Genomic DNA, 27,045 nt, shown 5'->3' on the forward strand with positions numbered 1-27,045 from the left:
ATTTTACTATTTTTTATTGCACTCTCTTATTTGATGTGTATTTTTAATAGGAGCTCTTCACTTTGATCAATATGGAAAAGCAAGTTATATATTTGTTAAATAAAATAAATGAACCTGGCCTTGAGGTAGGAAACCTTTGAGGGCTTCTTTCTTATTGAGATATTCTTGCAAGTTTATTGTTAAGTTCAATAATGATTGTTTAGTTTTTCATGTTCTGAAATAGTTAAAAACCTTCATTTACTCTAAGAGACAAATGGTATCACTGTGGTCCCTTAAAGTGGTGCCCATTTAGTTACTTGTAGCAATCTGCATGATGATCTCTGAAGGACATCTACTGTGAGCACTCTGGATAACTTGTGAAACCAATGACTTGATTCTTGGCCAAGGTTAGAAAAACTGAAAATGTAAAATCAAAAGGAAACGAAATCTTCACAGTAGAACATGATTGTACAACAATGATAACTGCTAAAACCAGAAAGAGGGGAAAAATCAACAGCAGGAAGATCCTGGGAAGGTCCTAAGTAGGGGCATGCCAGCTTTTTAAAAATGTAGTTATACAGCTTCATTTTAACATTAAAATGGGCAGCAGCTGAAAAAGTATTGAAATATATGAAAAATCTCAGAAATTTGAAAAACAAATAAAACTAAAACATACAAGGGGTGTGTGTGTGTGTGGGGGGGAACCAACAGAAAACAATCCTAACTCTACATACCTATAACAAGTATTCTCCACAGACAGGAGAAATCAGCCACACAAGTGGGTGAGTCATCTGATCGCACAGAGATGGAAAAACTCCCTCAGAGCTTAGAAAATCCAAGGCGGCTATCTGAGCATGCAAGGGGATTCCGCATGTTAAACTTCAGCTCTAGAGGGGAAGGTGGGATTGCGTGGCTGATTTGTCCTTTGTACAAAGAACACCTATTATAAATAAGCAACTTTGATATCCTGCTTGTCCATGGAGAAAGCAATCAGTCACACAAATGAGGACTCACAAGCTGATGGTTGCATTTATTTGATATATGTTTTAAAATCAGCAGTGGAATTGCAATTCATACTTTGACAAAGGCTGGAGGGAGAGTTGAAAGAATTAGTTAAATAAGCTAACGAGAACTACTTAGCCAAAACTGCTACACAGCTCATCATTGCCATGAAGCATTTTCTAGGTAAATGAGCAATGAAAGTATGGATAGAAGAGCAGGTGTCAGCCTTGCAGATTTCTTCTAGGGAAGCAGAACCAAAATGGGCTAAAGGAACAGCTGTAATCCTTTATTAGCATGTGCTCTAGGAAAATATATTGGTAATAAAATGGACTGATTCAAGTGAAAGTGACAGACCACTTTTGATAGAAATTTAGGGTGAGTTTTCAAAACTACTCTGATGTTGAAAATTTGGTGGGGGGGATTAGTATGAGAATAGCACTTGTAACTGCAGACATAAGAACAAAACCTTCCAAGAAAGAAATGTTTAGTTCTGTTGTGGCTAGAGGCTCAAAGGATAATTTCCTAAGATGAGCAAGAACTTTATTTAGAACTCAAGGAGTAGGAGGATCTTTAACTGAAGAACAACGATGATTTAGTCCTTTCATGAATTTGGCAGCTGGTTAAGTGGTTGAGAAATAGGAATTCCTTCTGACTTTTGGTGGTTTGCTTCTATAGCACTAAAGTAAACTATGACTGACTTAGTTTTTAATCCCCGTTCAGAAAGGCCTAAAAGAAGCAGGAGGGGAAAAGGACAATGAAAGGGGTCATGAATGATGTGTGTGCACCAGATAGAAAATCTTTTTCATTTAAAGTTATAAGTTCTTCTAGTGGAGCATTTTCTTGATGCTGGAATAACCGTACTCATTTCCGGAGATAACTGCATAAAAAGAGACTAGCTGACTTAAAATCCAAGCAGTCAGAGTCAAAAGATTGAAGGTTCAGATGGAGATTTCCATTGTGCTGAATGATCAGGGAAGGGAACCAAAGTTGACATGACCAAAAAGGGCTTACATCATTAGTCCATTTTCTCTTATTTTTGGAATCATTCTGGTTATGAAAATAAATGAGGGAAACGCATAAAGTTGACCTTGATGCTACGGGTTTGAAAAAACAGTTGCTAGACTGTTTCTTGCTAGTCTTTTGGAACAATAAGTGGAAACCTTGTTCTTGAATGGGGCTACATTTGTGGAGTTCCCCAAGGCTGAAAAAATTATTTGCCTATACATTTGTCCAATGACCATTCATGGGACTGTAGCTGGCTACTTAATGTGGTGGCTATCTGGTTTTGGTTTCCAGAAGGATAGACAGCTAGCTATCAGACATCTTTTGAGAAATTGCCCATTTCCAAATCTTGCAGGTTTTTTGATAAAGATTGAGAGCGCCAGTTCCTCCTCCTTACTTGGTTGTCCATTTGAATTAATACCATATTCCCTATTAAAGCATTGACCATTGCTCTCAGCTGTAATTGTTTTATATAAAGAATCATTCCTGTGGAGACCAAGTTCCCAGAGAATGAAGGATGTTTAGATGGGCTCCCCATCCTTGATCGGAGGCATCCGTGGTTATCATAAGCTGAAACTGAAGTTAAAAAAAAACAAAAAACCCCCAAACACAAATTGGCTCCTCAACAGGTTTGAAGGATTCATCCTCCAGATTAGAGATGGGATGAGGATATTGGAAATATGTACCTTGTATGATAGCGGTTGCGAATGCTGGTTCCAATTGAATTTTAAGTGCCAATGAGCTTGTCACATGTAGAAATGTGCAAATGGTACAACTTGAACTGCTGCTGTCATATGGCTTGTCATGAAGCAGAGGGCTGAAACTTTGGTTTGTTTGGAAAGCATTAGGACTATTTTGGTTAGATCATGTATTCTCTGTGAAGGAGAAATCTCTTTCCCTGTGTGATATCCAGGCAGCTCCTATGAAATCTAGTATATATGCTGGTTGCACATTGGATTTTGGGAAACTGATGATGAATCCTATGGCTTGAAGGATGTTCATTGTACAGAGAGTAGAGGTATGTGCTTCCTGAAGGATTGTTAGACATCAATTAATTGTCCAAGTAAAGAAATACACACATTTTTCTTCCTTAAATGAGCAGTGACTACAGTGAGGCATTTTGAGAACAAATACTAGAAACTAGTAATGTTTATTGGGTATGGGGAAATATTGAAATTTCTTGTTAGCCTTGTGGATTGAAATATGAATGTACACATCTTTGAAGTACACAGTGATCAGCCAGTTATTCATTTCTAAATGAGGGAGAAAAATGGTTCCTGAACCTTTCTTTAGGTGATTACTGAGACTTCTGAGGTCCACAATGGGATGGAAACTACCCATTTTCTTCAGAATGAGAAGTACTTGGAATAGAAATCTCTGTTTCTTTGTTATATTGGGACTGGTTCCACCAAATTTGCTGCAAGGAGGGTTGACAACTCTTGTTGAGATATATCTACCTTCATGATGCGAATCCCTGAGGGATTGTTTGGAAGCAAGGTTTTGAAATTTGAATATCATCATACCTGGTACATGATTCTTAATGTTGTTATCAAAGAACATACCTGGCTGAAACATTCATGCCTTCCCCACTTAGAAGGTTGTTCACATTGTTGAAAGCTTTTGTTGAGATTAGATTTTGCTTGCATTTGCTGGAGTGGTTTGATTTGTGCTCTTTCCCTAGCACAAGGTCTGGCCTGCTTTGCTGCAGTTAGATATGAGGATATTTGTGCGGTTGCCAGCCTCGAGGCAGCCTTGAAATTTTGACTGCCCCCGGTCTGGCTCCCGTGTTTTATTCTTTTATTACTTTTCACAACTTTTTTATTTTTCTTATCTATGTTTTTTCGCCTTTTCTGTGCCTTCACAGTCCATTGCTTAGATCCCCCGTGGTGCGGATAGACCCGTGAACTATTGTATTTAATTTCACTTATCTTATTAGCAATTGCCGCTATCGCTGCCGATATTCGGGTCTACGTCCGTCTGCCTCGAGGCTGGCAACCGCACAAATATCCACATAACAAGAAGTTTCCTTGTTATGTAGCGTGTTAGAGCATTTTAGCACAAGGCAACGAGGTTGGTTATTGTGCAGTTAGATATGAGGCTGCTGAAAAGAACAGGCTTGGTACCTTCTTCGTGAATAGAAATACTGCCTCCTGTAATGTTGAGGTTGATTTTTTTCTACTTGTAGATGACTGTTCTGCTGTAATAGGGTAAAGTGTATGGCACAGTAATCTTTAATGACATCTGCTGTTTCTTTCACCTTTTCTTCCAAGAGATTATCTATTGGACATGGAGTATCAGCCAGTTTTTGTGATCATCATCATGAAGATGGATGCTTGAAAACCTGCTAGCCTTCTGGCTCCTATATCTATCACAAACGTCCTGGAGGAAGTATATCATATTAAGAAATTAAGAATTGCCATACAGGGTCAGACCAAGGTCCACTGAGCTCAAAATTCCATCTCCAACAGTGACCAATCCTAGTCGCAAGAACCTGGCAGACCCCATAAAATAGATCTAATTCTTGTGACTCACTCCCAGGAACAGCAATAGCTTTCTTTAGTCTAACTGGCTAATAATGTGTTATGGATCCAGAAAATAGCAAGGAAGGTGATCTATTGTTGTTACCCTCACGGCGTTGATAGATTCAAAAGAGTCCTTAAAATCGCTTTATTGTAATAGAGACAAGTTGCACAAAAACTGCCCGACTCTGGCTGAATTTCGCCCCCTTATAAGGGGTTGCTTCAGGGGCTGTATGCGTAAAATACTCTTCGACTAATGGATTTCTTGCTCAGTATAAAACGTTACTCAAACATATGTGCTGAACAGATGGAAAATGTGTGGTCCTTAAGCAGTGAAGCATGTGACCTTTTTATGCACGATGTTAAGATATTTTTCTCCGATCTCCAAAACATGTATCAGGAACTTGATCAAACCCCTATTTAAACCACACTATGTTAGTAACCTTGATCATGTCCTTTGGGAACAAATTTCACAGCTTGATAGTGCGCTGAATTAAAAAGTACTTTTTATCATCTGTTTGGAATCTACTGGTTGTTAGTTTCATGGAGTGTCCCCTTATTTTATTATAAATTGAATGGTTAAATAACCATCCTTTCTTTTACCCATGCCATGATTTTATAAACTTCTATCATGTCCCCTCTCAGCAGTCTCTTTTTCAGGCTGAAGAGCCCTAGCCTGCATAGCCTCTTATCATAGGAGAGATGTTCCTTCCCCTTTATCATTTTTGTTGACCTCCTCTGCACCTTTTCTATTTCATTAATGTTTTTCTTGAAATGGGTACGACCAGAACTGCACACAAGGTGTGGTCGTACAATGGCTCAATACAGAGGCAATATGGTATTTTCCATTGTGTTCTTCGTTTGTTTTCAAATCATTCATTTTGACTGCTGCCGAACATTTGAACGTATTGTCCACAAAGACTCCAAAGTCCTTTTCCAGCATCGAGTACCAATAGTTGGATTATTTTTCCCTGTGTTCATCACTTTAAACTTTTCCACATTCTGCTATTGAGTTGCCCAATCTCACAAGGTCCTTCAGCTGTTCCTCGCAATCTGCTGCTGTTTAACTTTGAATAACTTTGTCATCTGTAAATTTGATCACCTCGCTCGTTATTCCCTTTTCTAGATCATTTATGAATATGTCAAACAGCACAAGTCCCAATACCAATCTCTGTGGTACTCCTCTTGGTAAACTAACTATTTAGTCCTATCTTCTGTTTCCAACCTTTTAACCAGTTACCAGTGCACAATAGAACACTGTCTCCTACCCCATGATTTTGTAATTTCCCCGAGTAGTCTCTCATGGAAGACTTTGTCAAATGCCTTCTGAAAATCCAAATATGTTATATCAACCAGCTCACTTTTATGTATATGTTTATTCATTGTAAACTAATCAAATTGGATGCTTTCCACATAGTAACATAGTAAATGATGGCAAAAAAGACCCAATGGTCCATCCAGTCTGCTTTTCTTTTTTTTTAAGGGTAGTAACTGCTGCTGTGTGTAGGTTACCCTAGTTAATACAGATTATCTACCTTTTTCTTCATTTCCATTGTTTGCTGTGTCTTGTAATATTAGAGTAAAATGATCCACTGCATTATAGGAAGTTGATGGGTCAAATCTTCCAGCTTTTGCAAAGAACTGTACATATATTGAATTATGTATAGCTGATGGCCAACTATTCTGTATGTTAACATAGCTGACTGGAAAATCCTTTTTGCCATACTGTCTGATAATTTAGCATCCTTACTGGAAGGCGTACTGGAATGATTTTTGGTATGCTTTGCTTTCTTTAAAACTGTTTCCATCACCACCAATTGTGGGAGTGGCACTTTTTGATAACCAGAACAGGGTTGCACCTGGTACTTAAAATCTCACTTCTTTGCTACTACAGGTAATGGTGTTTGTCACATTCTAGTTTGGAGTTCCTATAAAACTCTAAGCACTGAATTACAACTACTTGTTTAGGGGCTTGGATATATTTTAGGATTCCAAATAAACCTTTTCTCGGTTTTGTTGCCTACTGTAAAGTAAATAGAATGGCCTTAGCCATCTTTCGGAGAAAAGCTGGATATGACATCTCCTTTAGTGGAGATGTACTTCTGGGAGGTTGGGGGGGGGCAGGGGTGGATGGAAGCCCATCATCATCTGATGTTGCCCTATCCTTGAAGGAGTGTGAACTTTGAGACCTAAAATGTGAATCAGGATGAATGACATCTTGTTTGGCTTGATTTGTTGGAGCAGTAGATTGCATTTCAGATTTTTGGCCCGGGTACTCCAACTGACATGAAGGAGGTAGATATCCAGCAATGCTAGTGAAATAATTTTTGACAGTCAAGCCATGTTTTTTGCACAAAAATGTGGTGTTCCACCCTAGAAGGAGGAATCCCATAACAGAGCTATGTGATTCTGGAACTAAAACTGTCATATTTTGCTTTGATTCCAAAGGAATTAAGGTTTTGATTAATCAGTGCTGATATCTTGGTCTTGGTGCTGAGAAGTTGAAGGTGCAGACAAGGATATGGTTCCTTTACTTGCCAATGGTGCCAATGAGACTTTGGCACCAAGATGCAGGGGCGTTTCGATCTTCTCTGCTGAGGCATTATCAGTGTGGACAGGGCTCGTCTTGGTAACCATCTGTTTTATAATGACGTGCGCACAGCCTCTCTCTGATAGAGGGAGAATGATACGTGCACCAAGATTTTGTCAAGTCATCGTGCTTAGCATGATCAGGCTCTGGCCTTTCTGTTTTTAGGCACTGGTACCTCAGCTGGTGATTTTTATTTTTGCTAGCCTAGGTGGTTGAGAAGAACTGAAATATTCTTGTACGTAGTTGAAGACAGAAGTAGTGGAGATCTGCCAGAGATATTTTGTAAGAACATCTGGGACATCTTTTGAAGCCTGTTTTTTTTTGTCTGCCATTGAAGAGTTTAAGCTAAATCAAATTTAATTTTTACAATTTCAGAGAAAAAGTTTTTTTTTTCCCGGCAAGAGTTGTCAAAAACAAGAAAAAAAAACCCCAAACCACCGGTTAGCAAACTTTTGATTAGTGGCTAAATAGAGAACAAAACAGGTCCTTTCATGCTAATGGAAGGAAAAAGACTGAGGAGACTTGAGTGGCAGCTGTGAGGGAATCCCTGTGCATGCTCAAAAAAACCTCAATTTTTCTGAGCTCTGAGAAAGATTTTCTGTCTGCACCACTGGATTATCTCGCCTATCTGTGTTGTTGATTACTATCCTGATTGTCCACAGAGAAAAAAACATCTCCAACTTTCAAATGATAACCCCTCCTCTCAAACCTTGGACTGGCACCAGCAGCACTTAAACACAAACGAATTTTAGTGACTCGGTATATGGCGAAAGCACATCACAAATAGATGCAGCAGTAATGAGGATGTATGCATTTCTTTTCTTCTATGTTGTTCTAAGGCTTGAGGGCTAGCTGCAGTGTAAATGTTCTGTTTGTGTTTGGTGAAGCATCATTGGACTATATATTTATTTATTTATTTATTATTTAGGGATTTTATATACCGATTTTCTTGATACAGATCAAATCAACTCGGTTTACATAGGACGATAGTACATTAACAGTAACTTGTCAAACCTCAAAAGAGGAGACAGATTAGGAGCAGAAGGTAAAAGTTACATTATAACAAGGGTGAATAACTTGGAATTGGAAATGAAGAGACAGATAATCAAAGTAGAGAGATATAACAGAGAGAAGGGGGTTGAAGCCAACCTCAGGAGAATAACTCTAGCATTATAACATAATTATATGACATTCTGCTAGTTATTGAAGTACAGCTGATTGAATAATATCTTAGTAGAATATAGTCTAGGAGACAGGAAAGGCTCTACCGAAAAGCCAAGTCTTCAGTTTCTTTTTAAAATTTATGAGGCAGGTTTCCTGTCGGAGGTCTGGGGGTAGTGTATTCCAAATGGTGGGGCCTGCTGTTGAAAAAGCCCGGTCCCTGATTGTTAATCTTTGTACCAATTTGATTGAGGGAACATGAAGGGATCCCTTATAGGCATCTCTCAAAGGTCTAGCTGAAGAGTGTAATTTGAGAGGGTGTAGTAGGTCTAGTGGAGTCTGGTGGTGGATGTTTTTATGAATAATGGTAAGGAATTTGTGAACAATTCTAAAATTAACTGGAAGCCAATGTAGGTCTTTTAGAATGGGCGTGATGTGATCTCTGCGCTTAGTGTTGGTCAAAATCCTTGCAGCTGCGTTTTGGAGTAGTTGCAAAGGTTTTAATGTAATAGCTGGTAGACCTTGCAGGATCGAGTTACAATAATCGACCTTAGAGAACAGGATTGCTTGGAGTACAGTCCTGAAGTCATGGTGATATAGGAGAGGCTTGAGTTTTTTAAGCACCTGTAACTTGTAGAAGCATTCTTTTATAGTATAATTTATAAACTTCTTCAAGCTCAGATGATTGTCAATTATAACTCCAAGATCTCTAGCATGAGTGATGTGGGAGATAGTGTGCATTTGTTGTAAGTGTAGACTATTTTCAGGGGTGATAAGCAGGAGTTCAGTCTTAGCAGTATTTAACACCAGGTTGAGGCTAGTAAGGAGATGGTTAATAGTTTGAAGGTGAGATTCCCATAATTTGATTGCTGAGTCCAAAGAGTCTGTTATAGGAATCAAAACTTGGACATCGTCTGCGTATACGTAGAATTTCAAATTTAGCGACGAGAGGAAATGGCAGAGAGGGAGGAGATAAATATTAAATAGGGTGGGAGATAAAGAGGAGCCCTGGGGGACTCCATGTGGGGAATTAGTATAAGGAGATTCCATATTATTGATTTTAACTTTATAACCTCGATTACTGAGGAATGAGTCGAACCATCTGAAGACAGATCCTGAGATTCCTATGTCAGATAGCCGGTTTAATAATATAGCATGGTTGACTGTATCGAAGGCTGCGGAGATATCAAGGAGTGCAAGCAGGAAGGAGCATCCTTTGTCAATTCCCAGGTATACTTGATCAAGGAGTGATATGATTCCGTACAATGTTCTTTCCGAAATCCATATTGTGAAGGATGAAGGATATTATTTTCCTCCAAGTAATTTGATAGTTGATTATTTACTACTTTCTCCATGATTTTGGCTATAAATGGCAAATTAGAAATTGGTCGATAATTTTTTAGATCATCTGGGTCCAAGTTTGGTTTTTTGAGGATAGGTTTGAGAGTTGCTAGTTTGAGAGTGTCTGGGAAGATACCTTGTGAAAATGAGCAGTTAATAATGTCTGCTAGGTATTTGGAGATGGAGTCTGGTATTAGAAGCAGTAATTTAGATGGGATATAATCTTGTGGATGAGAAGAGGGTTTCATTCTTTTGAGGATAGTTTCCACCTCTGTAGAATAGGTGGGTTCGAATGTTTCCAATGCTGTGAATGAGTTGGGGCGGTAGAGGGGATCTAAAGAAGTTGTGATAGGATTGGAGGGTAATCTAGCCAAGGTATTAGCAATTTTACTCTGGAAGAAGATGGCCAGTTCATTGGCCTTTGATTGGGCTACATCATCAGGAATTGGTGCTGAAGTAATCTTAGTGAGGTCTGAAAAATAAGCGAAAAGGGCCTTTGCATCGAAGAACATATCATGAATACGGTGGGCGTAAAAGTCTCTTTTGGTTCGCAGTGTCATGGTTCTGTAATGATGGAGAGCTGCTTTGTAGATGGCTAGAGATTGAGGATTGGGGGAGTTTCGCCATCTCTTTTCCTTCTGTCTTAGGCTTTGTTTTAATGTGCGAAGCTCTAAAGAGAACCATGGTTGTTTATGTTTCTGAGATGGATTGATATTCTTTGATGATAGAGGGCATAGATTATTTGCTATGGTTTCAGTGATATTTTGCCAAGAAAATATAGCTGCGTTAGGTTCGAAAGATCCAAATTGGGTAGTTCTTTGCATAAAGAATTGTCAAGGGCTTCTGAAGGACAAGATTTCCTATAGTGCAGTGTTGTTGGTGGTAGGGGTGCAAGAGATCCTGTCGTCATTTTAAAAGTGGAGGTGATCCATGGTACTGGAAGGTAGGAAGGGGATGAGAGTTGTATGAGGCTATTATTTGTAAAGATAAGATCAAGGGTGTGACCCCCTTTATGAGTGGGTTGGGTGATAATTTGGGTAAAGCCCATGGCTGAGAGTGAGGAAAGGAGAGCTTCACAATTAGATGATTGAGGCCTGACGTCAATGTGTAGATTAAAGTCCCCAAGGATAATGGAAGGAGTATCCAAGGTCAAGTATTTAGCTATGATTTCCACTAAAGGCGATACATCAAGGTTTAGCACCCCCGGAGGGGCATAAATGAGGAGGATCTGGAGAGTTTTTGATTTGAACAGGCCTGCCTCCAGTTTAGATGATGAATTGATGGGTTGTTGGGTGAGATTAAGATCTTTTTTGGCTGCTAAGAGGAGTCCTCCTTTTTTCTTTTGTCGAGGTATTGAAAAGACGTCGTATATCTGGGTGGGAAGTTGATTTATTAAGACTGTGTCTGTCGGCTTCGGCCAAGTCTCTGTGATCGCACAGATGTCTGGTTTGGAATCAAGCAGGTAGTCATGTAGGATATGGGTTTTTTTGGTAATTGATTGCGCATTGAATACAGTTAGAGAGAATAAGGCTAGCCCAAGGAATTGGGTAAGTGGGGAGATCATGACTGGAATGAGGTTTCTATATGGTTTGAATTGGTATTGCATTGGAAATTTCATCTTAGAAGAGGGACTGTGGTATAGGATAGGTATTGTGTATCTTTGCATCATAGGTAGAATGGGATTAACGTCGTCAAATGTTGGCATTTAGTGGGCGGGTCTATGTGCAGCGAATCAGGGAGGTGTGCTGGCAACACTGACTGTGCGATCGCGGTTTCAGACTCGCCGGGGGAGGGGATTAAAGGCCTTACCCCGACGGGTCTGGGCGCCGATCGCGCAGGCCTCCCTCACAAAAGCTGTAGTAGAAACGGCAGCAGCGACGGCGAAGGCTTATGGTGGAAGGACGCGGCGCCGTAGTGCAGGTCAATTTAAAAACCTTCTTGGCTCCCTAATTGGCTGGAGCTGAACTGGAGCTCAGGAGAAGCTGGCGTGATTAGCGCAGGTGTAGAGTAAGAATTGGGTGGGGCTATCTAGCAGTAGATTGAGAGGTTCTGTATCGGGTGGATAACGATTGATGTATGATGGTGGCTGTAATTTGCTGTATGAGGTCTGAGGCTTCGTAAAGTTGCTGAAGACACTGTTGTGCTGATAGAGATTAGAATAGATAGTCGGCTGAGGAGGAACCGAAGATCCTGGGGTAGACTCGGGGCTCCCTCGGGGCTGAGCCGAAGGGGCGAGACAAAGGGGCAAGCCCCTTTGTTGCGCTCCTTCGGCGCGCGGCGCCTGAGAAGGAGTAATTTAAATGTCCCTCTCAGCCTCTGATTGGGCGAGGGCAGCTTCTTTGTTTTTTTCAGGTAGGCGGGACTTAGAGCCGCGTTGAAAGGGCGGCACGGCTGGCGGCTGAGCGGCTAGGCAGCGAGATCGGTGGCCGGAATCGCCGGGGGCAAGGGGGAGATGACTGGCCTTACCCCGACGGGTCCGGGCGCCGATAGTGCAGGCCTCCCTCCTTGTAGCAACAGAAGCGGCAGCGGCAGCAGCAGTAGCAGCGATGGAAGCTGAGAATGAGATAGTCGCAGCGCCTGAGAAGCAGTAATTTAAATGTCCCTCTCAGCCTCTGATTGGGCGAGGGCAGCTTCTTTGTTTTTTTCAGGTAGGCGGGACTTAGAGCCGCGTTGAAAGGGCGGCACGGCTGGCGGCTGAGCGGCTAGGCAGCGAGATCGGTGGCCGGAATCGCCGGGGGCAAGGGGGAGATGACTGGCCTTACCCCGACGGGTCCGGGCGCCGATAGCGCAGGCCTCCCTCCTTGTAGCAACAGAAGCGGCAGCGGCAGCAGCAGTAGCAGCGATGGAAGCTGAGAATGAGATATATATACACCTATATACATGCCAGTAGTGTTTAGGACAGCTGCATTACAAGGGCAGTGGCAAGAAAGGAGGTGAGACACAAACTGCCACTAGATGGTGTATTAGGGTTTGCAAATAAAAGGTTTTTCCTGCTCTCCCTTTATATTTAAACCCTACTGCAATCTGAAGGGGAAAATGAAGGTAACAATTTTAAAGCACAAAAGCAAAAAAAACAAACCCAAAACAAAGCAAAACCCACACTAATGTAATGTAGCTTTTCAAGATTATTGCTCTATACAACTCACTATATATATAAACAATGTGGGCTAACTTCCAATGTCTGGATTTTACCATGTATAGAAAGGATTGAAGAAAAATTAATGCTATTTTAAATTGGCTACCACACATATTGAGTTTGCCAATTATAAAGACAGCCACAGACCTCTGCTTTGAAGTTCAAAAATTAAATTTGCAGTGAGAAAGCTTTGCTCTTACATTTACCCACCTTCTCAAAAACAGCCCTGCACCAAAAGTCTTAACCTGGGTTACAGGTTATAGGCAAGGAGGGTAATTCAGCTCCAAGTGGGTTCTAATTACTTCATTAGTTTTACGAATGTGTGAAGTCACCTCTGTCCCATTATTCTTCTTAGGACAACATATAAGGTAATAACCTGAATAATTTATGAGACTTTTGCTCTAAACACAAGCCAATAAAATGTGGAAAAACATTTAGAAAGCATTAAACATAAAATGGATTAAGTAAGCAGCAGCTGCCAAATAAATCACTGACAAGGCTTTGGCTTTAGCAAGACTTGCGCTACTTTCCAGCAGGAAAATAAACCATACAAATCTCACAAACTTAATTAACCTATACGGAGGTTAGAAAGAGACTATACAAAAAGGGACAATATAAAAAGTATCAGGTTTTAACACCATCACTTGAGAATTTTAACTCTTATTGTCTCATTTCAAGACTGGACCTAAAAGCCACTTTGCAGAAATGACAATGGTTTTAATAGTCCCATGCTACGGACTCAAAAATTAACAGTAATATAGTTTTCTCAAGGCACACTCAATAACGAAATGCTTTTATACAGACTGGTCTTCAAAATACACACAGCCATTAATTCTTTTTTCTTTTGTTTTCAGATTTCATGCCTACTTCTTACCCGTGATGCATCGCCCTCTTGCTTAATCATTTCCATACCAGACAGTTGGTTTGGAAAGAGGTTGCCTCCCCTTACAGCAGGATCATTAACCTAATGATGACAAAATTCAGACACAAACAAATTTAAAAGATGAACAAATACCATTTCAAATATTTACACAAAAGGTTTCCTCACTCCACTTTCAAGACAAAAACCTGTCTATGCAATTAGCATTTTTTTCCAAATCCATTTATACAGACATCATAAACCAAATAATATTTTCAATTTAGCGGCATGTAAGCATGACAGTCTTGATAAGGCAGACAACTGTATTTTAAATTTTTCTTAAGTGCCTGCTGAACATTAAGAAAGCCCCAATGGCTTGTAAGGCCATTCCTTACTGTAAGATTTGCAAATGTTTTACTTTTAGATTTTCTTCAGTCTCTCACCTGCTCAGGACCTATAGAGGACAATCCTGATGTAGGCACAGAGGTCACTGAGGTCATGCTGATCTGTCCTGCCATCTGATTCATGTTGTTCATTCCACTCGCGTTGGTTGCCATAGACACACTGATGTTCATATTGTTATTGTACATGCTGGTGCTTGCTTGCTGCCCAAAATGTGGTGGAGAGTGCTGTGAAAACATGCTGTTGGATGAAAAGATTAAGTAAAAGCATTAAAGGCACCAGCACTGAATCTTTTCTACATAAAACTTTCTTCCATATAAGAACATATGAAGTGCCATGCTGAGTCACACACAGGTCCATCGAGCCCAGCGTCCTGTCTCTGAAAGTAGCCAGGCAGGGTCATAAGTACTTGGCAGATCCCAAATAATTGATCTATTTCACTCCTAGGGATAAGTGATAGTTTTCCCAAATCTATCTAGCTAATAACTGTTTATGTACTTTTCTTTCAGGAACTCGTCCAATCCTCTTTTGAATCCCACCTACGTCATTTACCTTGACCACATCCTCTGGTGAGCACAGTGAAAAAATACTTTATGATTTGTTTTTAAATCTGCTTGTTGCTAGTTTCATGTCCTAGCATTTTTTTTTTATTTTATTTATATTAAACCTTTCAGCTATTTCAAAGCAGATTAATTCAGGTTTTGAAAGGGTAAATAACCATTCCACATCATTTAATTATATCCTCTCTTACTTGTCTCTTTCCAAACTAAAGAGCCTAATCTGTTTAGCTTTTCTCCAAAAGGGAGCTTTTCCAATCTCTATCATTTTCATCGCCCATCTCTGTATCTTTTCTATGTTTGTTATGTCTTTTTTGAGATGGGGCAACCAGTACTGCAAACAATGCTCAGTTTTGATCTCTATTCCTTTCCAAATAATTTCCAATGTTCTACTTGCCATTTTGATTGCTGTCTCACACTGAGCTGTCCACAAGGACTCCAAGGACCTTTTCCTGGATGATACACCTAATACTGAACCCAGCATTGTGTACCTGTAGTTGGGATTATTTTTCCCTATGTATATTACTTTGCATTTATCCACATTAAATTGCATCTGTCATTTAGATATCCAGTCTCACAAGGTTCTTCTGCAGATCCTCACAATCCGCTGCTGTTTAAATGACGTGAGACAATTTTTTCTCATCTACAAATATTCACTCACTGCTCCTTTTTCAAGATAATTTACGAATGTGCTAAATAGCACAGATCCGGAGGGAAGTGACATCAGCCTTCTAGTATGGACGCTTGAAGCGTTAGCTCCCTTCACACTTTATATAATCATTAAAAATCAGTGACACATTGTGGTGCTTGAAGCGGCGAAAACTGTAGCAAAACTCTATTAAAGGGTTTATCATGACCTCCAGGAAAAAAGCAATTGATTTAAAATCATTTTCTTACAAGGCCAGCGGCTCCCGATCTGCGGCCCTGCGCGAAGAACCGGATTCAGAGGCAGGCAAGATGGAGAATGCAGGCGTACTGCAACCCCATGAGGCTAGCAATGCGACCGAGACCGGAACGCCAGAGACAGACGGGGAACCCACCAAAGAGGACTTTCGATTGTGGTTTCAGGAGATTAAATGCGATATCAAATCGATCAAGACAGATATGCAGGCAGCATTAGCGGAGTTCCGATCAGAGATGGGGGACTTTGGACGCAAAGTAGAAGACGTGGAAAATATCGTGGAAGGCCAGGTCATGGAAAATTCGCGATTAAAATCTGAAATATCGACGCTTCAGAGTAAAAATGAAGAGATTTTGCTTAAAATTAGAAGATATTGAAAACCGATCACGGCGCTCTAATATTAGAATAAGGGGAGTGCTAGAGTCGGAGGCTTACGCTGATGCAGCCGAGGTGGTAAAAAACTTTGCCGTGCGGTGCTTAGTGCTGGATCTGATTGTGCAGGGGATCGGGACGAGGATATTGAGCTGGACTGGGCTCACAGGGCCTTGGGAACCCCGAGAAATAATGCACCGCGTGATATCATTGCTTGTGTCCATCATTACAGACAAAAAGAGGAGAATATGCAGAAAGCCTGCCAAATGGGCATTATCAAATGGGAAGGGCACAAAGTGGCCCTGTATAAAATGATTTAGCTGCTGCCACTCTACAAAAACGACGAGAACTTCAAACTGTGACTGCACTTCTTCGTAAAGAAAATATCATATATAGATGGCTGTATGCCAGTGGATTAGCCTTCACAGTGGAAGGTGCAACACATCGGATCAAAAAGATGGAGGATGCTGAATCCATATTGGCTGAGGTGGGATTAACATTGCCAGATGAAGAAAATATTGCGTCACAATCCACCGGGACTGATCGTCCAAGATGGCAGAGAGCGGGAAAATCGGGCTCTAGACTCTGCCGTAAATCTCTGGATCCAAATGTGACGAGAGCGGGAGTTGAGTGAAGCCTGAGGAGTACCCTCTTATCTGGCACAGATTTATCTATCTTTTGGTTGGTCGTCTAACAGATTCCTGGAAAATTGGATGTTGCATTTACTGTTTTAAAGTTACAGTTTAGACGCTGACATATGTATATGTAAACTTAGTCGCTGATATGGTTTTCACTAGTTCTGTTTGTAGTGAGGGGAGAGGGAGGTTGATGGCTTCTTGGAGAAGTACTACTGATGTATCAGAGGTGGGCTTTCAGGGCATGAGGGGTTGGGAGAGGAAGGAGGGAAATTAGGAGGCAGGGGGGAGGGAGGGAGCTGGGAACAGAGGGGAGACTCAAGTCTATTGAACTACAAGGGAGCCTAATATTACAGTCAAACGGTAAAGCGGTCGGGGGGGGGGGGGGGGGGAGAGCTACAGTATGGGAGTAATAGAGCCGCCAGGGTGAACCTTAGACGTCTGGATGTCGATTAAAGTGATTTCCCTTAATGTCAAGGGTTTAAATACGCCGCTCAAAAGGAAATTAATGTTTAAGGAAGCCCTTTTTTTAAAGGCTTCCATCATCTTTTTGCAGGAAACTCACCTGAGAAAAAAGTATGAGAGATTGTTAAACTCTTCCCATTATCCACAGGTGTTCGCAGCGAGTACACCTAAACATAAATATACTGGAGTCGGGATTTTATTCTCTAGAGATTTAATGGTGCAAGTAGACACTATTCATAGAGATGAGGAGGGGAGGTTTTTGATTGTTTCGGTGTACATTAATAAGGTTCTGTACACACTGGTAAATGTGTATAGTCCGAATACGTTACAGAGGGAGATATTTCAGAGAATGGATGTGATACTATTACAATGTAAGAGTGGTATTGTGATCATGGGGGGGGGGGGGGGAGGATTTTAACATGGTCAGAGACTCAACACTAGATTGCTCTAAAGGGGGTGGTTATTACTCAAAATTAGATAGAAGAGCTCTTAAGAGCTTCATTAACAAGTGGAATGCGGTGGACATATGGCGGGAAAGAAACCCTGCTGGTTGAGATTTCTCATTTTACTCTGCAGCTCATGACACATATACTAGAATTGATCTCCTTTTAATTGATAACACGCTGGTGAGCAGTACCTCAGATGTAGGTATAGGCAATATAGCAAGGTCTGATCATGCACCAGTCTGGGGGGAATTTAATAGCTTGAGATTAGATTGTGGGCGCAGGTTCTGGAAACTCAATGTCTCAATAATAAAAGATAAAGAGGTAGAGGTACAACTACGTACGGCTATTAGAGAATATTTAATAATACAGCAGATACGACCCCAGTGGTATTATGGGACTGTTTGAAGGCTGTCATATGGGGAAGGGCTATTGCGATAGCTGCTCACAAAAAGAAAGAGAAAGCTCAAAAACATGAGAGGCTAAGGGAGCAGTTGGCAAAAGCAGAACTGGCTCATAAACAGGCTCCCCCAGGGCCGTTGTTAAAGGAATTGGGAGATATTCGCTATCAAATTCGCATGTTGGAAGCAGAGGAGCTGGCGTATACTTTAGATTTAGCTAAACAAACATATTATGAACACGGCAACAAGGCCGGGAAATTATTAGTGCATAAGATAAAGGCTAGAACATCACAAACACAGATCACTAAAATTCGGGCGGGCGATGGGTTCCTGATTGTAGACGGTGACGGGATTAGAGCTCAATTCAATCAGTTTTTTGCTGAACTCTATGCACGAGAGGAGGGAGTAACTGAGGAGGATATAATTAAATATCTAGATGAAGTACAGCTGCCTAGTTTAGATCATGATATATCAGAAGGGATGAGTCAACCTTTTACCTCTGCAGAAGTGTTAGCAGCAATTACTGAGCTGAAGCCAGGGAAGGCCCCAGGAATCGATGGGTATACCCCGCTTTTCTATAAAAAGTTTAAAGACTTATTAGTAGTGCCACTAGTTAACATGTTCAATATGCTAAGGTGTGGTGGCCATCTGATGAGTGCCGCAAATGTTGCTGGCGTTACTATACTGCCTATACCTGGAAAGGATCCCAAACAGTGTAGTTCTTATCGCCCTATTTCACTTAATATCGACCTGAAAATATTAGCCAAAATTTTGGCTACTAGATTGAAAGTGGTAATTACATCTTTAATTCATGACGATCAGGCAGGCTTTATGCCGGGCAGAATGGCTGGGGATAATATTTGAAAGGTGATTAACATTATTCATTATGCTCGGAAGAACACTATTGTGTCCCTGTTATTTGGGGTAGACGCAGAAAAAGCATTTGATAGGGTGCATTGGCCCTTTCTTTTTCAGGTCATGCGAAAAGTTGGATTGGGGGGTGGTTTTCTTCAATGGTTACAAGAACTTTATCGAGAGCCTGCTGCTTGCATAAAGGTGAATGGGGGATATTCTGACAATTTTAGAGTGCAACAGGGAACGAGGCAAGGATGCCCATTGTCACCATTGTTTGCCATATGCTTAGAACCTTTGGCAGAAAAAATTAGGGCAGCGGGAGAGATTATGGGTGTCCGGATTCGAGATAGGAACTATAAGATCTCTCTATATGCCGATGATGTGCTTTTTACTCCGACTAAACCAGAGTATTAGGCCTATTGTAAAGTGTGTTGGGTTTGGGCTTGGAGCTTAGAAAGCCATCAATAAACAACTATAATTACAATTAGTAAGCCTCCCATATCAAAACTGCATTAACTGCCAGTTCTCAAACAGTAAAAATCCTACACATGAAAATGCAACACTGCAAATATTACACCAGGCCCTAACACACCAATGCACTTCCTATTAAGAAAACAAAACAAGGCAGGCTGCTATAGATCCCTACACAGAAACTACACAACATACCTCACTTCCATCACACATCAGAACACAGATAGGCCCTCAAAAACAGAATAAAGTGACTATAAGGTATAAAGTGCAGTTGCTTACCTGTAACAGGTGTTCTCCTAGGACAGCAGGATGTTAGACCTCACATGTGTGTGACATAATTCAATGGAGCCAGGCACGGAAAACTTTTGTCAAAGTTTCTAGAACTTTGACTGGCAGTCTGAGCATGCCCAGCCTGCTGCTATCCGTGCATCCACGCGAGGTCCCCCTTCAGTCTCGTAATATAGCAAAAAATACGAGCGAGAAAAATAACATAAACTGAAGGTGAACCCAACATCGTGGGGAGGCGGGCGGGATTCCTGAGGTCTAACATCCTGCTGTCCTAGGAGAACACTTGTTACAGGTAAGCAACTGCGCTTTCTCCTAGGACAAGCAGGATGGTAGTACTCACATGTGGGTGATTACAGAGCTCCAGACTGCCTCATAGTAGCCAAACAAGGTGCCAATAGGCCCAACACAACTGCGGCACTGTGGGAAAACAAGGGCGCTCTGGTCCCACAGAGAGCACGATGAAAGATAGTTGGATTCAGGACTGGAATAGATTGCGCAGGACAGACTGGCCAAAAGTGCTGACCTGGCGACTATCTCTATCAAGACAGTAGTGAGCCACGAAAGTGTGGAGAGAACTCCAGGTCACGGCCCTGCAGATTTCAGTGATAGGGACTGCACGCAGATGGGCCACTGACGCCGCCATAGCCCGCACAGAGTGAGCTTTCACCCTGCCAGCCAGCTGAAGGCCTGCCTGCTCGTAGCAGAAGGCAATGCAATCCACTAGTCAGTTGGACAAGGTTTGCTTCCCAATTGCTGCTCCCTGCCTATTGGGGTTAAAAGACACAAAGAGCTTGGTGGAATGCCTATGGGTCGCTGTACGGTCCAAGTAGAAAGCGAGTGCCTGCTTGCAGTCCAGGGTGTGGAGAGCACATTCTCCCGTGTGGGAATGAGGCTGTGGGAAGGATGATTGACTGGTTGATGTGGAAAGCAGTCACCACCTTCGGCAGAAGTTTTGGATGCTTGCGCAGCACCACATGATCATGGAAGAATTTTGTGTAGGGAGCGTACATAACCAGGGCCTGGATTTCACTGACCCTAGTAGCAGAAGTGATCGCCACCAGGAGGAACATGACTTTCCAGGTGAGGAACTTCATAAGAACATAAGAAATTGCCATGCTGGGTCAGACCAAGGGTCCATCAAGCCCAGCATCCTGTTTCCAACAGAGGCCAAAACCAGGCCACAAGAACCTGGCAATTACCCAAACACTAAGAAGATCCCATGCTATTGATGCAATTAATAGCAGTGGCTATTCCCAAAGTAAAATTGATTAATAGCCATTAATGGACTTCTCCTCCAAGAACTTATCCAAACCTTTTTTGAACCCAGCTACACTAACTGCACTAACCACATCCTCTGGCAACAAATTCCAGAGCTTTATTGTGCGTTGAGTGAAAAAGAATTTTCTCAGATTAGTCTTAAATGTGCTACTTGATAACTTCATGGAATGCTCCCTAGTCCTTCTATTATTCGAAACTTCAGGTTACAGGATACAGGTTACAGGATTTGAGAGGCTCGAACAGATGCCGCATGAGCCTCACCAGGACAACGTTGAGATCCCATGGGGGTTGCTGGTGGGCGAAGCGGGAGCTTCAGCTGAACCAGGCCCCGCATGAAACGCCAGACCAGCGGCTGGACTGAGATGGGCGCACCGGCAACACCCTGATGGTAGATGCTGAGGGTGCTGAGGTGTACTCGGACTGAGCTAGTTTAGAGGCCAGACTTGGACAGGTGCCAAAGGTGGGGGGAGTGGACAGGAGAAAGGGTCCAGTCCGTGGCAGCTGCACCAGGTGGAGAATGCTTCCACTTTGAGCTGAAATATTTTCGGGTGGAAAGTTTCCAGGATTTAATCAAGACCCTGGAGACACCACCCAAGAGCTGCAAGGCCTGGAGGATCATGTGCTCAACTTCCACATCGTGAGGGCCAGGGCCTAGAGGGTGCCCTGGTTCTGTGATAGGAGGTTGGGAGCCACCCCCAGCAGAACCGGTGCACTCACAGACAGGTCCTGGAGCAGAGGAAACCACATCTGCCTTGGCCAGGAGGGTGCCACCAGGATCATGGTTCCTCCGTCCTCTTGCAGTTTTGTCAGAGTCCTCGAGAGGAACAGGATAGGGGGTACGTGTACACGACACCTTGTCCCCAGCGAAGGGAGAATGTGTCGCAGGCCGAATGGCCCTTACCCGGAATCAGGGAGCAGAATATGCTCACCTTGTGATTGTGGGGAGAGGCAAACAGGTCCATGTCTGGCATGCCCCAACGAAATAAGTCGGCTGCCACTGCCGGGTTCAGGTACCACTTGTATGGCTGGAGGGACTGGCTGATGTGGTCCGCCAGCGTGTTGAAGTAACCCGGCACTTAGGTGGCCCGTAGATACATCCCTCTGGAAAGGGCCCAATCCCAGATCTGTATAGCTTCCTGGCAGAGGAGGAAGGAGCCCATGCCGCCCTGCTTGTTGATGTACCACATCCCCACTTGGGTTGTCCGTTCTGATGAGGACAACCTTGGAGGACAGCCTGTCCTGGAAGGCCCACAAGGCGTACTGTATTGCCTGCAGCTCCAGGAATTTTATCTGGCAGCGGGCTTTGGCCACAGTCCAAACGCCCTGGGCATGCAGGCCGTCCATGTGGGCTCCCCACCTGAGGTGAGGCATCGGTGGTGAGGGTTATTTGGGGCGGTGTGGGCTGAAACGAGATCCTGGTTTCCAGATTGGGCAGGGCTCCCACCAGGTCAGGGAGAGGCGCAGAGGGTCTGTGACTGCCACTAGTGCCTCTAGAGTTTGGGATGCTTGCCACCACTGGGACCGCAAGGCCCATTGAGGGTCCCTCATGCGGAGGCAGGCCAAGGGGGTTACGTCGACCAAGGCCCCCATATGGCCCAGCAGGCGGAGCAGTAGATGGGCTGGCACCCTCTTTCTGTTGCAAATGAGGGTGGCCAGCGAGGAGAGGACATCCGCTCGATCCTTGGGCAGGAAAGCCTTTGCCTGTGTTGTATCCAACCTGGTGCCGATCACGTATAGCCATGGAGATGGATTGAGTTGTGACTTGGGGAAGTTGATAACTAATCCCAATGTCTGCAAGGTCTGAACCGTCAAGGCCAGAGCATTCAGGGCCCTGGAGTGAGAGTTGTTCTGGATCAGCCAGTTGTCCAGATACAGAAAAACATGGACTGAGCAACGCCTGTGGTAGGCAGCCACCACCGCCAAGCATTTCATGAAGACGCGTGGGGCTGAAGGCAGCCCAAAGAGCAGCACTTTGTACTGAAAATGTGCCATCCCCACCAGAAAGCGGAGGTACTTCCTGCAGTTGGGGACAATTGCAATATGGGCGTAAGCCTCCTTTAAGTCGAGGGAACAGAGCCAGTCTCCTCTTCGGAGGAGTGGGATCAGCGTGCCCAGAAAGACCATTTTGAATTTCTCTTTCATGAGAAATCGGTTTAACGCCCTGAGGTCGAGGATGGGGCACAAGCCGCCATTCCTCTTCGGAGTGAGGAAGTACCTCGAGTAGAAGCCGTGGCCCCACTGATAGCGAGGGACCGGTTCTACCACGTGCGCTGCTAAGAGGGCGGAAAGTTCTGACCGAAGGACGACCTGACAGGTGGGCATACCCCACGATGGACATGGGGGAGTGGTGTCTGGGAGCCTGCTGAAGTTCAGGTGGTAGCCCTGGCGGACAATGGAGAGGACCCAACGGTCCGAAGTGATCACCTCCCAGCAGCGGGTGAAACAAAGAAGCCTGCCATCAACTGGGAGATCGACCGCCAGGGGAACTGGCGTTTGGCTCATGCCCCCTCACCGCCAATCAAAAGCTGACGGACGGGGCCTGTTGGGCTCTTGGAACTCGCTGCTGCCGGCCACGGCCTCTAGGGCTGGACAGAGGCAGCTGGAGGAAAGTACTTCCTTGGCCAGTAGAAGGTCTTCAGAGGGGCTGGTGGAGAGTTGCTGAAGAGTATCATGCTGATCTTTCAACTGCTAGACTGCATGCAGTGCAACAATGGAAAAACGGAAACATCACCATGCCTCATAAAACAATATACCGTATTTGCCGGCGTATAGGACGCACTTTTTCCCCTCAAAATAGGAGAAAAATAAGGAGTGCGTCTTATGTGCCGGTAATCAAAATTAACAGCATCTGGTGGTGGTGGGGGGAGTGATGCGGTGGCGTGGGGAGCGAGGGTGCGCTGCCCAATTGGCTGGTGCTGAGTTAAAGGCGCTTGCCGAAGCGCGGCTTCCCCAATCAAAAACAACAGCAAGCCCCTTTAACTCACCGGACGCTGTTAGTAATTTTGATTACCGGCTCAAAATTACTAACAGCGTCGGGGGGGAGGGGAGGGGAGGGGAAGTGCGCACTTCGGCAAGCCCCCTTTGCCCAGCACCGGCTAATTGGGTGGCGTGCCACCGCGACACTCCCCCCCCCTCTCTACCGGATGCTGTTAGTAATTTTGATTACCGGCTCAAAATTACTAACAGCGTCCGGTGGGGTGGGGGAGTGTTTTGCAAGAAAGACTATCAACATTTCAAGAGTGTTTTACTGGGCAACCACAATCAACTCTACCAAAGGCCGTTTCCTCGGGCATGAAGGTATATTAAAGGATGTAAAAAAACCAACACATTTTAATAGTAAGTAACTATTTTGATTACTGGCTCAAAATTACTAACAGCATCCGGTGGGAGTGTCATGGTGGCGTCGGGGAGTGTTACCGGTGCATAGGACCTGCAGAATCGCTTCCCGATTATTTTTTTCCTTAAAAATATGTATTAAAAAGGGGGTGCGTCTTATACGCCACTGCGTCCTATGCGCCGGCAAATATGGTAATCATGAAATATAACACATAACATTAAAACCATACTAATAAAAAAATATTTCAAGAAAGCTGATGAACTGAATAATATTCTATAATTAAATTCATATAAAAATTAAAAATAAACTCCCCAAAACCAATAAAATATTTCAAAACAGCAGACATATCAAACATCCAATAATCATTAAAACAAATAAGGAAACAAAATGTTCAACTTTCCATATCTGGGACCTTTTGATTTCCAGTTACCCCGAAATTGCCCTGGATTAGTGGGGGAAGGGGAGCCACAGAATAAGTTTGTCCAGTCTCTCTCATATATATATCTACATATTTACATTTATTAGGATTTGTGGATTGCCTTACACAGAAAGGCCTACGTGATGAACAGAATAACCTACATAATCATCAAAACACATATACAAAATCATGAAAACTTAAAAATAACTAAAAACATAGAATAAAAATTTAAAACATAGAAATAAATAACATTAAAACAACACACTTTCTAATACACACATGTTCATTCTCATTTCCACTCAGATACATAGAAATGGCAGAAAAGGACCAAATGATCCACCCAGTCTGCCCAGCAAGCTTATGCCAGTATCTGCTGCACTGTGCAGGTTAACCCATGTTTATCAGTTTCTCAGACCGTAAAAGTCAGGGCCCTCAGATGTTGTTTGAATCCAATTTCCCTTAACCGTTGCCATGGAAGCAAAGAGCAATGCTGGAGTTGCTTCAAAATATCAAGCTTTGTGATAAGGGTAGGTCTATTGAACAGGCTCTTTAGTGGACCCACCAGCACATCTCTGAGCTCCCTCAGTATCCTGGGATGTACGTCATCCGGCCCCCATGGCCTTGTACAGTTTCAGTTTTCCTAGCTCTTCCCATACATTCTCTTCTGTAAATGGCGTTTTGTCTACTCCATCCCCATCCACAGTCTTGTCAACTAGCTACGGTCCTTTCTCCGGGATCTTCTTTAGTGAACACCGAACTGAAGTATTGGTTTAATATTTCGGCCATTTCTTCGTCTCTCTCTACACACATTGATCTTTGTCACCTTTCAATTTCACTATACCACTTTGGACCTTTCTCTGATATATCCGAAAAATGTTTTGTCACCTCTCTTTACCTCTTTGGCAATCCTTTCTTCTGCCTGACTTTGTGGTTTCTTGATTTCTTTCTTCATCTCCCTCAGTTTCATCAGATATTCTTCCCTGTGTTCCTTTTTTTGGGATCCTTTATATTTCTTGAATGCTGTTCTTTTTGCTTTTATTTTATCAGCCACCTCCTTTGAGAACCAGATCGGTTTCTCATTTCTCTTACTTTTGTTTACTTTTCTAACATATAGATGTGTTGCCTTTGTAATTGCTCCTTTCAGTTTGGCCCACTGCTGTTCCATCTCTCTCATTTTCTCCCAGTCTTCTAGTTCTATCTCCAGGTACGTCCCCATTTTGACAAAGTCTGTATTTTTGAAATTTAAAACTCAGGATAAGGAGAGGTCACATGAAGACCCATTTGCGATATCAAACCATACCGTTTGATGATCACTGGTGCCTAGGTGGGCACCCACCCAGACATTAGAGATTATTCCCATTACAGAGCACTACTAGGTTGAGTATAACTCCCTCACTCGTGGGTTCCATTAACATTAGTTTGAACAGAACCTCTTGCACGGCATCCACTATCTCTCTACTTCTGGTCTTTCCCACTTTTTGGATGTCTTTGACCAGATCTCTCTCTAGTTCTTCCATTTGAATCGGAGGCCTGTAAACTACTCCAGTAAAAATGGATGTACCATCATCTCACGTGCTTAGTCATATGCACACTCTCACACGTGCTCTATCACACACAAACATGCCTGCTCTCACACACATGCTCACATACATTTATTTGATTTATTTAAAAGTATTTATCTCCTACTTTCCCATAGTTCGGAGTGTGTTACAAAAACAAACAATTAAACAAGCATTACATCATTAAAAATAAAACCAGCTTACATTTTCCAGTAAAAGCACAAAATATATTGCAAGAAAACAAGAAAAACAGAACCTCTACTGGGGAAGTTAATCACTGATTCTAGAGAAGTCAGGCCACTAAAATTAAACCTATGTCATGTGACCATCAAATGATAAACTTAAACACACACCTCTTTACATTTTCTTAAACATTTTTGGGTCCTTTGTACATTTTTGCTCACCCCACATATTTACTTACCCCTCTCTTCCCTTCTCACTCACTCCTTCCCTTCCATTCCATGACTTTCACTTATCCCCTTCCCCTCCCATGCTATTTCCACTTATTCCACCCACCGTGTTTCTTCTGTCTTCCTGCCTGTGGGGCATGGGATCCCTGTGGGTACATTGTAATTCTGTACTGCCAGCATGGGGTTCATCTTTATGGCTACTGAGCCAGGGATCCCCGCAGAAACATTATAATTTTGCGCCAACATCCTTAGTGTCTTTTTTTCTGCCCATGGGGCCTGGGATCCCGATGGGCATTTTATTTGCGGCCTCTTCTTTCTGCTTGTGAGCATGGATGCAGGGTGAGGTGGTCACCACAGAAGTGTTTTGGGGGGAACTTTTTGCCACCCCAAATTCTGTGGCCCAGGGCAGCCATCTCACCCTGCCTAATGATAGAATCATAGAATCACTCCTGAATAAAACAAATATAGCACATCACCTCTGCTAACACCATTCTTACCATAAAGCATATTATGGGGATACTTTATAACAGCAGGGACAACGAGGCTTGTGAAGATTGAGGGAAGGATGGATGGTGCAAAACACTGACAGATTCTGGAGGATAACCTATTCCAGTCTGCCACAGATCTGGGACTGGGGAGAAGATTATCTTTCAGCAAGACAATG

The 27,045-nt window shown here is 42.9% G+C and overlaps 1 protein-coding gene across 1 annotated transcript in view; it reads right to left on the reverse strand.

The window, feature by feature from the left end:
* NCOA2 (nuclear receptor coactivator 2) overlaps positions 1 to 27,045 on the reverse strand; it is a 649,459-nt gene that overhangs the window by 18,993 nt on the left and 603,421 nt on the right. Inside the window, 2 exon segments of the mRNA XM_029591446.1 lie at positions 13,605 to 13,694; positions 14,033 to 14,231. Of these exon segments, the coding sequence (XP_029447306.1) occupies positions 13,605 to 13,694; positions 14,033 to 14,231 (289 nt within the window).

Source organism: Rhinatrema bivittatum, chromosome 2 (assembly GCF_901001135.1).
Source record: "Rhinatrema bivittatum chromosome 2, aRhiBiv1.1, whole genome shotgun sequence".
Lineage (NCBI taxonomy): Eukaryota > Metazoa > Chordata > Amphibia > Gymnophiona > Rhinatrematidae > Rhinatrema > Rhinatrema bivittatum.